This window comes from Poecilia formosa, unplaced genomic scaffold, assembly GCF_000485575.1.
Source record: "Poecilia formosa unplaced genomic scaffold, Poecilia_formosa-5.1.2 Scaffold357, whole genome shotgun sequence".
NCBI classification, from domain to species: domain Eukaryota; kingdom Metazoa; phylum Chordata; class Actinopteri; order Cyprinodontiformes; family Poeciliidae; genus Poecilia; species Poecilia formosa.
The window spans coordinates 414,084-426,452 of NW_006800296.1; the positions used below are offsets into that span (position 1 = coordinate 414,084).

General features: G+C 37.5%; 1 protein-coding gene and 1 non-coding gene across 2 annotated transcripts; both read left to right on the forward strand.

Moving 5' to 3' along the window:
• Positions 1–943: 943 nt before the first annotated feature.
• On the forward strand, positions 944–1,025 carry trnal-aag (transfer RNA leucine (anticodon AAG)). Its single transcript has one exon. It is a non-coding gene; the product is annotated as a tRNA-Leu (tRNA).
• Positions 1,026–1,550: 525 nt separating this feature from the next.
• naa40 (N-alpha-acetyltransferase 40, NatD catalytic subunit) lies at positions 1,551–9,956 on the forward strand. The gene is made up of 8 exons (XM_007574598.2): positions 1,551–1,926; positions 4,342–4,437; positions 5,419–5,471; positions 5,554–5,649; positions 6,682–6,840; positions 6,920–7,003; positions 7,275–7,352; positions 8,810–9,956. Exons 1-8 carry the CDS (start codon positions 1,921–1,923, stop codon positions 8,955–8,957), a joined length of 720 nt encoding a protein of 239 aa, XP_007574660.1. The 5' UTR covers positions 1,551–1,920; the 3' UTR covers positions 8,958–9,956.
• The last annotated feature ends 2,413 nt before the right edge of the window (positions 9,957–12,369 follow it).

Below are 12,369 nucleotides of genomic sequence, written 5' to 3' on the forward strand. Positions count from 1 at the left end.
TTATTATTATTTACTGCTTTTACTGCTCTATTCTGGTCTTTGGGACTGGAGTTTAGTGTCACTTTACCGCCTTCTAGTGGTCGATGTGGCACACTGCTGCTTCAGTGGTTGTCAGTGGTCGGTGCTTCATAATTTTACTGAAAAACAACACTTATAGTGACATATGCGATGACTTTACTCAAAAAACGCTCTATATAGCAGGACAATGACCAAATTACAACAGCACATTATTACCCGCTTGATGGGTCAGTGTTTTGAAATGGCCTACTCAAAGTCTGGACTTAAATCAGCCTGAGACATTACCATAAACAGGTCAATCACACTTGGAAAAACTCTCAGATGTGGCTGAATTAAAACAATTTGGCAAACAACAGTGGGAGAAAACCCCTCCACAGTGATGTAAAAGACTTACTGCTAGTTATTGCATTGATGTTAGCCATACAAAACAAATTATTTACTTTTTTTTATATAGAGCCATGTTGCTTTGGATAAGTTTTTAACTTAAATATCAAAATCATAATCTGAAAACTGCTTTTTGTATCTAGTATGTTATCCCAATCTGGATTAGACAGTTGAACAAGAAAAACAGAAAATAAGTATCTCAAAAAATAAACATTGACTGGAAATTCACTTGTATTTTGTTTGTGTTTAGCCAATCTGCCTCATTCACATAACTCAACATCTCAAAAGCTGAAATGTCTTGACGTCACTGACATATGAAATGAAATGAAATGAAATGAAATTTTATTCGAACATGATACAAATATAAAAAAATAAAAATAGTACACAGTAACAAGAAGTGCATAAGAAAGAAGAGAAAATACAGATTTTTTTGTTTCAGTTAACATATCATGCTCAAAATGGGGTAGGAAGAAGTGAGAACTTATAAACTCCTACCCCTAAAATGCGTATTATGATCTTTGTTGACATGGTTGGTGAATGTGGTAGCGTGGCCGAGCGGTCTAAGGCGCTGGATTAAGGCTCCAGTCTCTTCGGGGGCGTGGGTTCGAATCCCACCGCTGCCAGAAATCACTTTTTTTATTATAACTCATTGATGTCGTCTGACATTTCATGTAATCGACTCTAACTCCACGAAAGTGGACGAAAGTAACTGTTATTTATCAATTTAGCACTTTCTATGTTTCGTAATGCAAGACCATGTTCAAGGTGAAGAAGATATTACAGTTGTTCCACATTTCAGAAGTTGTCACAGGTTTCGCTTTACTATTTTATCAGGAGTATCAGGAGTACTCATACTCATGTTTCTATTTAACAGACACTAGTTCTTAGCTTACTTTACACAGTTACACCAGAATGTTTCTGTTTCTTAAAGGGATCGCCTCCTTCATTTGAATAAAATGCGTATTTATCTTAATAACGGTATTAAGTGATAAAAGCCATACATTTACATATTACAAAAGTGTAAATTTACATATATTTGAAATATAAGTTTGCTTAGAGGCAGAATGTGGGGCTTTGAATGCGCTTAGTGTTAGTTAGGACGTGGAGTATGAGAATTCCGATGGGAGAAGGAACAAGTGAATGCAGCACGGCACAGAGAGGAAGAACGAAAGGAAAGAAAGAAAGAAAGCGTAGAGGGGGGGCAGAGGAAGGAGCCCTAATGAATTCAACGTCGCTGTGTTGGCGCGAATGCGACCGCTTACTTAGCAATTAAAAGATTTTCATTGTGATTTTGGTCAGATTTTGTGATTGGCCGCCGCTTTTCTTTCACCTCCAACAGTCGGCGACGTATGCAGCTAGCTTCGTTAGCACCTTATTTATCATTGTCACATTAATCTGCTCCCCCTCTTTTCTTTCCTCCGGCGGTCGGAGTCACGGTACTAATAATAACTGAGGAGCACCGGGACAATAGAGGAGTATTTCCCTGGAAGAAAACGATAAGTCACAGCTGTAAAAAAAATGGGGGTGAGTTATGTTTTTGTTGTTTAATGTTGCCTTGAAATGTGAGTGATGATGAGAGGAAAAGAGGATGAAAGGAGAAGATGATGGTGATGGTGGTGGATGGATGTAGCTAAAGGTGTTTGGCCTCATCCAGACAGCTTAGTTAGCATTGTAGTGTTAGCTTATACATACTTTGCCTAGTTCCCCCTGTTATTAACATGTCATTTCCCGTCACATTTCTGACAGTTATGTGCTAGTGTGTTGTGATGTTATTAGCAGGCTAAGTTAGCCACAAAGGCCCGAGTGTGTTGCCTTCACCCACCTGCTAATAATATTTTTTTTTAAAAAGTCAAGCTTTCTGGGAGTTTTTCGCCTCTTTCCTAATAGACACAATCTGAACATGTTCAGTCAAACTTCTGGTTGTTCCCCCACTTTTCCCCTGCAGTCGTAATAAACCCATCCACGTGTTTTCTCAGTCTGTTCCTGGTACACAGTTAATGCTCTCTGAGCTAAAGTTGGCAACTCGGCGTGCATTCCAGTTCTTGATTGTTCCTGGGTCTGTTCAGGCCTGCAGTTGAGCACTTTTCTTGCTAAATTCCTGCTTGTTTGTTGGTGAAACGCGAACGCATCACTTCGGCACTGTAAACACACCACAACGAACTTTATTATCACGCATAAATTAGATCAGGGTTTGACATTCTTGCTGCTTCCACAAGTTGTTGCACTAGCAGAATGTGCATGATATTCACGTTTGAAGGCTTCAGGAAAAGTGTGGAGTTTAATTTAAAGTGTTTTCCACAGGATAAGTATGAAAAATTTGCATTTTTTTGCCTTCAATTCCCATTTCATTCTCTAGTAGTAATGTCCAATCAATATATCCATCCATCAAGATGTCTATATATCTGTCAAACTGTCCTGTACAGAAGCCTATCGCAATAAGCAATAAATCAATTAATCACATGATAAATTAGAATAAAATCAATAATTTCCATTAGCATGATTTGTTTTTTGTTTTTTTCCTATTTTCTCTCTTTCTACCAAAAACTAAATGTCAAAAGTCTTCCGTCTGGTTTTAGTCTCAACTGGCCCTTTATTTTTTTGAAGGACAATTTTGTTTACAGAGACTTCATTACTCATTTTATTTCTTGTTTCTGTTGTTTTGTTTATTTTTGGGGGGATATTTAAAATATCTTCCAGTTCCAGAGTTAAATATTCTTTAGTATTTAAAGTTTAATAGCCTTTGTCCATCAATCTATCCAGGTCTGTCCATCCTTCCAACATCCTGTTGTCCTTTCGTCTGTCCAGCTGTTTTTCTTTCTCTCCATCAGTCTGTTTATCGCTAGCATGTTAGCATAATTTGATTTCAAGTGCAGCAATTTAATTTGATTTGCAGGACTGATCACATTTCTTGTTGAAATCTTCCGGATTGTACATGTTTTTAGATTCTTTTGGTTTATTTATTTTTGTCTTTGTAAAAATAAATGTTACTGCTGCACAAAGCAGCAAAAGAAGCTATTAATATTTGTCACATAGCAGCAGAATAATTGCATCAAATGTTCATCATGTGCTTAATTCAATTGTTCAGCCCGACTCTCAGCAGTGAGGACTTTTATATCTGGTCAAGACGAAGTTGACATTCAAGCTTTTCAAATCTACAATACACATTTAAAAAAACGTTACCATGTTTTTTGGCCAATTCATATATTTTTTGCTAAATCTAAACACATTTTGTAATAATATTTCCTCCTCATTCGCTTCAATTGTTTCAAATTAAGACTGTTAGAATATCTGTCACACCAAATGTGATAAGACTTTGAAGAAACTTTTGTTACACGAGATGCATTTAATTTCCTCCTGTTAATGTATATATATTTAAATAAAATTAGAATTGGTGTTATTTAAAAACATCCATACTAATCTTCACATTACGGCAAACTTCATTGTATTTTATTTGGGTTTCATTTGATACACCAAAACAATTTAGCAATACTGTAAAGTGTAAGATACAACATCTTGAGAAGTGCGGATTCTTATTTCATTATTTTCCACGTTTGGATAAATTCTAGAAAAAAGAAAACCAGTCATGAAGCATGCTTACGTTTCTAGTTTTTATTCCTTGTTTTCTCTGCAGTACCACAAAAATATTGTGATAAAACTGCACATGTCTCACTGTGACACACGGTAGTGGCAGCATCATGCTGTGGAGACTCTTGAGACTGCGGACGTTCACCTTCCAGCCAGAAAACCAAACACTGGAATAGTTTAGATCAAAGTTTGTCAATTAAAATGTGATTAAAACATAGAATAATAATAGATTTCTGCCATGTTATGATTGGTCTCGTTCTGGAGGAAAGGTGTTTTTACTTTTCCTCCGCTCATCTTGGCTCCATAAAGTCATGAAGTCTGCCCTCATTGCCTCCTTATTTCCTGGGTTTTCAGAGGAAATCCAACAAAGCGAAGGAGAAGAAAGCCCGGCGTCTGGAGGAGAGGGCAGCGATGGACGCCGTGTGTGCAAAGGTGGACGCAGCCAATAAGGTATTTACTCAAACGAACGTATGGATGGCACGTGGCACTAAAAGGATATCTGTAATTAACGCTCCATATGCCTCGTTAGACTTAATTAAACCCACCAGTTGTGTTTGAATTTGAACAATCTGGTGAAGATTGTTTCCAAACATCATCCACCGGCTGAACAGCAGCTGCTTCCTCCACAAACCTTTAACAAATATTTCCGGGTGTATTCCTGCCATCAGTGGTGGCACCGAGGAAATAAACAAACAGCAGAATCGTCTAAACTCTCCTGTCTCCTTGTTTCTTGTGATTAGAGCTGAAATGATTAATCGTGATGAATCGATCACTGAAATAATCTGCAGCTAATTTAGTAATTGATGAATTAACTGGAGTATACAGACTCTAAAAAAGGCAGATTACTGGAAAAAACCCAAAACACTCAGATGACTAATTAAACCAAAACTGTACAGAAACTAAACGTTTTGCATTTAAGATGAAAAATAAAGTTTGTTTTTTTATCTGTAAATATATTTACAAGCCAAAACTCCTCCTAGTTTTAGCTTCACCTTGTTCAAATTCTGTAGAAAATATATTTTTTTAAAAATCTCATATTAAGCTCATTTTGCTGTCCAATTATTAATAGCTTGATTAAAAAAAAAAGAATTATCTCCACTGTATTAACTTTTAAATTAAGCAGAAATAGCTGAGCTTTTCATGTTTTGATAGAATAATTTTTAAGCTATAACTTCATCCTTTGCTACAAATGATCAAGAAATCTTGTCAGACAGTAAAATGTTTGTTTTCTGATTTTGAAAAAGGAATTTAATTATTTGTTATTATTTTCAAATGGATATTTAACAGTGTGATTAAATTAGTCGATTACTAAAATAATAGTTGGCATCTGTTCTGTGTCCATCGTTGGTCCATGGAAATGAGATGTAGTGAAAAGAGTTTGTGCCTTGATGCTTAATGATGAAATAAATGATAATTGTTTCCTCCTTCCAGCTTGACGATCCTCTGGCTGCTTTCCCAGCCTTCAAAAAGTACGACAGACATGGGTACGCATCATCGGTTTCTGCACGTTTTTCCGACTTTCCTCGTCTCCGGTGCCGTTGAACTGATGATTTTCGTCTGGTCCAGGTTGAACCTGCAGATAGAGTGCAAGAGAGTGACCTCGCTCAACCCGCTGGCCGTGGAGTGGGCCTTCGAACTCACCAGAGCCAACATGCAGACGCTGTAAGAAGTTTGGTTCTGTTGTAGTTTAGAAAACCGAACGCAGACGGGATCAATTCACATGACGCCGCCTGTTGGTCAGTCCAGTGGGTTTGGCAGTAACCGACCGGTCAGCATTAAACGCCGCTCACCTGCAGGAACTGAACCTCAGGGCGTCGGGGTTGATCGTTACGACAGTGCCGAGGTCAGAGAGGTTTGGTGGGAAATAACTGGAAAACACGATTAAATGTTGAGTTGGGAAAATTCACTTTAAAAATTCAAGCTTTACTTAAATACTTTATTACCACTTCATTCTTATATCATCTTCACCTTATTGTCATGTTATTTCGACTTTAATTTTGACTTCATTCTCAATATTTTGACTTTATTTTTGTATTGTTTCTACTTTATTCTCATTTAGACATTTTTTTTTGTATTGTTTTGACTTTAATCTCAATATTTTGACTTTATTCTCGTAGTTATGATTTTATTCTTGTATTATTATGGCTTATCTCATACAACTTGATTATTGTAATTTAGTTTTTTTCCTTAGAAATAAGGGAAAAATGTTTTTGTTGTACCATTATGGCGTCATATTTACTGTTTATTTGTTGAATCAGAGACAATGTGCAACATTTCATTCACCTTTTATGAAGAATCAGCGATGCATGGCACCAGTTTACCACGAAAAAATGCTCATTTCCACCTGCAGCCCCTGGACAGGTTAATGTAATAAAGTAGAATTTAACAGATTATGCATTTATGAAAAACCAGGTTAGTGTTTAATCCATGCATGTCTGACAATTACAATCAAAACCAAACAGAACTACAAACCGACAGACAATGAAAAACATTCATTCTTTACACATTTTTGAGATCTTGCCGTGGCGTCATGTCAATTGCTTCGTCTTCTATTTTTTATTTATTTTTTTCCCCTTACACTTTAGCAAAGTTTCTCCGGCTTTCCAAATTTGCTCCAATCCAGTGGAGACCATTGTAACATCTCTCTGGAGTTTGTGAGGCTTCAGAGCAGCTTTCTCTCTGCTGTGACTGCAGATACGAGCAGAGCGAGTGGGGATGGAAGGAGAGGGAAAAGAGGGAGGAGATGAACGACGAGAGGGCGTGGTACCTGCTGGCCCGCGACGCAGACTCCACCCCCCTGGCCTTCTCCCACTTCCGATTCGACGTGGAGTGCGGGGAAGAGGTTTTATACTGGTAGGATGCTCCGGCTATCCGGATAAAAACCCCGGAAGCGAGTTTTGTTTCCGTTTGTCATGCGTTGTCTGCTGTGCAGCTACGAAGTGCAGCTGGAGAGCAAAATGCGGAGGAAAGGGCTCGGAAAGTTCCTCATCCAGATACTGCAGCTCATCGCTAACAGGTGACGACCGCAGCCACGGTTCCACACGGAGACCTTTGGTTCCTCCCCTTCCTGCATCAAGACTTAAACTGTGCATTTTAAATCATAGATGTCCAACGTATGGTCTGGGGGCCATTTGAGTTACTTAAAATGATTTTGTACAATGATTTAGGAGTTTTATTCTTAAGAAAAACTAATTTTTTGTGTGGCCTGCAAGTGCTTTGATCTTGATAATTATTTCCAAGTGGTGAATATATAAACTAATATTGTTTGTCCTTTTGTTTCCGCTCAGTACGCAGATGAAGAAGGTGATGTTGACGGTCTTCAAGCACAACCACGGGGCTTACCAGTTCTTCAGAGAAGCTCTACAGTGAGTACAGGAGCTGGTTATGGACAAATTTCAATAAATACTGAAAGTTGCAACTCTTACAGAGCACTGCTTTTAAAAACAGCTAAAATCCTCCAACGCTCCCAATTCTCATTTTATATTTTCAGGTTGTCTCTTAAAACGTCTTAAATCCATATATTTAAAATCAAGGCCTTAAAATATCTTAAATTCATTAAAACAAATGTAAGCTAGTCTTAAATATGTTATTAACAGGTCTTAATTTTTATCAAGGTGGGACTATTTAATCTCTTATATTCTACGTAGACATTTTTTGCGGGATTTTTCTATCTGACAAAAATCTCAGTCGTGTGCAGACATCTTTACTCTATTCGATCTGTAACCAAGAAGCAGCTAAAGCTACCGGTAACTAGCTGCTAACACTTGCTAGCTATCTATCCTGAGAGCACAAAGCTGCTGCCCAGCACCACAAAAGAAGCCCTAAAAATTTACAGCATTTCTTTTCTACATCTCTGTTGCAATATAGGTCTTAAATTTATTTGATAATGGTCTTAAAAACGCTTAACTTAATTTATCTAAAATTAAGGCCTTAATTAAGATTAAAGCCTTAATTGATTTAAATTACGGTCTTTTCTTTAAATTTATTAAAGAAAATGCAAGTTGGCAATTCAAATTTAATTACAGTTGTTAAATTTTGCTGAGGCAGGGCTATTTACATCTTCACCCGATGCGTTCTGTGACCACCTTGAGGCTAACGGTAACTTGCTAATACTTGCTAGAAAGCATTAGCTAGCTAGCTAGCTGGCAATGTTAGCTAGCTAGCTGTAGAACAATATGTCATGTGAAAAGCACAAAACTGCTCCAAGAGCCACAAAACCCTCCAGAAAATTGTACAATGTTGGTTGCTTGTGTTTCTTTTGTACATCTCTGTTGCAATATACACTGTAAAAACACAAACTCTTGCCAAGTTTTTTTTTTCTAGTTTCTTTGTGCACTTTAAATGAGACAAAACTAACTTACAAGTAACTTTTCAGCAAAAAATAGGAACTCGTTTTAAGTCAATAATTAGTATTATTTACACTGGCAGGTTATTTCACTTAAAACTAGTATTTTTTTTTTTTAACCAATGTTAAAGAATTATTGACTTTTTTATTGATATAGCAGGCTCCTATATTGTGCTGAGAAGTTATCTTTTTTCATATTTAATCATACTAAGACACTTGTACTAGAATTTAGCCCAAACATACTTGGTAAGATTTTGTGTTTTTGCAGTTTAGGTGTTAAATTTTACAAATAATGGTCTTAAAAAGTCTTAAACTTGAGTTGGTGAAACCTGTAGAAACCCTGACTCTATAAACTCACCACACTGCCAGTTGAGTTTATAGTTCAGACATTCTCTTCTGCTCTAAAAGCTGAGCATTATGGGTAAAAATCGACTCTGCCGCCTCTCCTTCACTAATAAACTTTTCTTCCTCCGCCAGATTCGAGATCGACGAAACCTCGCCGAGCATGTCTGGTTGCTGCGGCGACGACTGCTCCTACGAGATCCTGAGCAGGCGGACCAAACACGGCGAGGCGTCCGCCGGCCACACCCACGGCGGCGGCCACTGCGGCGGCTGCTGCCACTGATGGGCGACGACTTCCAAAAGCTGTGCGTGTGTGTGGATGACGGAGCGTTTTTCTGGGTTGGGGGGTGGAACGGTGTCAGAAACGAGCCGCAGGTGGAAGTCCTGATGCTGATAAGCTTTTTTTCCAAGATTCTGTTTTGTGTGTGTTTGTTTTTATTCCTGCTGCAAAGACGGAAAGCAGCTCAAGCTTTTCTCTCTTCTCCCAACTTACTGACCCGCTCCCTCTTTTTTTCACCTCCACCCACTCATTGCCGTTCGTAGATATATTCCAGTCTCTTCATGTTCTGCAGTGTAACGAGTCATTTTGATTCATTGATTCTGTGGCTTAAGACCCGATACTGGTGCTGGTCCAGCCTCTAGTCAGTTGGAAAGCTTTAAATCATGTCCTGACTCAAGACAGCAGGTGTGAAACTTGAATGAGTTGTCCAGTTTTTGCCGACAAGCTGCAGCTTCTTGACGACGGACGTTTCTCCCTGTCTTACGGAAACGGTCACAGCATTGCTATAATCTGCTCAGTCCCCCATCATTCCCTGTTTGTATTTACATAGAAGCTGCTTTACTCCTAATTTTTCTTTATTTTATTGCCATTTTTAATCCAGAAGTTTAGATTACTTATTCTTGTCCTCTCTTTTAGCGCTTTATCGGTTTCCCACGCTCCAGTTTCTCCTTCGCGTTTCCCTCTCCTCTGTGCCTAAAAGTTCTGGAAGATCCTTTCGACCATTTCGCCTCATTTTTCAAAGGTCCAGATATCAGTGTTATAAATCCACATTTAGAGTTCAGATCACAACTCGCCACAGGTGGAATAACTATACAGCAAAAAACTGAAGTGGTTGCACAGCTTAAAACCTAACCCCACAAAATCTTATAAAGTATTTCTTTGGTCTAGTTTCTTGTGCAAATATCTTGGTACACTTTAAATGAGATAAAACTAACCTACAAGTAACATTTCGGTAAGATATAGGAGCTTGTTTTAATTAAATAATTCCTTTTAATATTGATTTTTGAAAAGTATTTGTTCCACTGGTAGATTTTTTTTCACTTAGCATGAGAAAAATGCTTTGTGAAATAATCTGTCAGTGGAACTCCTTCTTTGCTTTGTTTTTGCAGCGTACATGCAGGGTCAAATATTCACATACACTCCTATTAATAGCCGTTTGTACCTCAATCACATCTGACATCTTATTAGACAGTGTAGAGTTTGTTTATATTGGTTGATTTCTTGGTACAGGTTTGATGTTGGTCCAGTTTAGCCTTCCAGACCCAGTTTGGACTTTTTGATCTTTGACCTGTTGGAACAGGTTCCCGACTCCCAAGTTTTTACCATCTAGCTCGACAATTTTAGTCATTTTGGAGCTGGGACTTTCTTGTTGGAAGTAGAAAATACGAAGAAACAGGATACTATTAAGCTCCAACTTCAACAATTTTTACATTTGAGGATTACGCTGTTGATTAATTCATAGAAGCTCTTCCATTTGCGAATTGTGGAAAAATCCACCCAGAATTAAACCAGAAACTTAATTGCTCCACACAACAATTGAGACATTCAGTTAATAAACCATAAACATGCATGTAAATATGAGATCCTGTGTTTAGAGTTGAGCACCAAATTCTGATATTTGCCGTATAATCAATTTACTCTGGAAAAAGAACAGCATCAGTAAACAACCAAAGAGCCAACATAAACAAAACGTTCACGCAGTCGTCTAAAATCAGACTGATTCTGACCAGAATCGGGTTCAGAAGCCAAGCGTCATTCCTTCTCCGTTCCCCAGTATTGATGAATGGTGAAAACTGGTCCAACAGCAGCTCTGAAATTCCTTTTGCAAATTTTCTAAACCAGCAGAAATATGCCAAAACGTGCAGCTGCATGAAATCTGGACTTCATTTAGAGGTGCAGCAAGTTCTGCACATGTGCATAACATTTGTCTCACCAAAAAGTAATAGTTTAATCGTTTTAAGGTTACTTTCACATCCATTTGTTTAAAAAAGAAAACAAAACAAAAAATCGTGAGGGTGGTTCATGCGCTATTACAAATCAGAAACCCTGTGTTTTGCTTCTTTTTTTCTCCCTCCAGAAGCTCTTTGGTTTTACATCCAGTACTGTTTGTTTTGAAATGCATGCTTGAGGAGTAGATGAGAAGTTTCCCCATCTAGCATCATGATGAGGGTGTTAGGTTGGTACGTTTTTTTAAGGTTTTTTTGTTTGTTTTGTAAGCGGTTCTATCGAGTTTTTGTACGGTTTTGATGCCTGTTGTAAAATGTGAAGCTGGAGGCTGAAATGTGAAAAACTACACAGGTCAGAAAGGTCATGAATCACAAAACTAACCGCATGGCTGACTGAATATGAAGTGAGACTTGCTGATTGTTTCCCAACTAAAAAAGAAAAAAGTTTTCAGTCTTTTTCAGTGATCAGGAAAAGGACTAAAGGAGCAGGCAACATGCTTATTTCTGTTATAACTCACATTTTTGTACCATATAGGTCACAATTAGATCAATGCTGTTCTGCATAGTCTCTCTCTCTCTCTCAGGTCAGTCAATCATCTTTTCAGCTTCCTGTTGGCTCTGATCTGGAGTCGGTTTCATATGTAAAAGACTTTAAACACAACCTGAATAGTGAAAACACTGAAATCCCTGTAAGTAACTTGTTTGGTTTTAGTTTGTTCCAGTTCCTATAAAAATGTGACATTGCATGAGAGTAAATTTAGATCTGCTGCAGGCTGTTTTTTTTTTGTTTTGTTTTTTTTTAATAAAAACCCTCACTGGGGATTGAGGAGGATTTCTGTAACCAGTTTGTTTTGAATCCAGTGAGTATTTCTGGTTTCTTCATTTTCGTTTCCTCTCTGTACATAAGTATAAATATATATAAGCTGTTGTGGATCCATCCTCTCGTCTCTTCTCGGCCTTTTAGGGGCGAAATGCTTTTTTAAAAAAACGTGATGTTGAATTAAAACAAACGCCATGTTTGAGAGCTTGTTTCAGTGACAATGAAAGGGAAAGTCATTCTGCCTTGTCAGTGTTTTATTTGTATGTTACAAATAAAGGAAAGTTGTCTGACTTCATAAGAAATTTTCCCTTTTTCCGTTATTTTATTGGACATAAACGTAAAGGAAACACTTCTATTTTCCACTTGCATGTATTGCTTGGGGAAATTATATGATTTATACATTTTACTAAACGGTGAAGTTTAATTGAATAAGAAAAATATTTATACTTTATTAAATTTACTTAGAAAAAGATGCAATAAAATATGTGAAATGGGTAAATATTCTGAATCATTTGTAATATTATAAAGGTATTACTTTTGGCATTGTCAAAGAGTTAGCGTGACTGTTTTATTTTTATATCTGATTTTAAAATAATACATTGTACTTAATACATCATTTACAACAGGGGTGTCAAACTCAATTTCACCG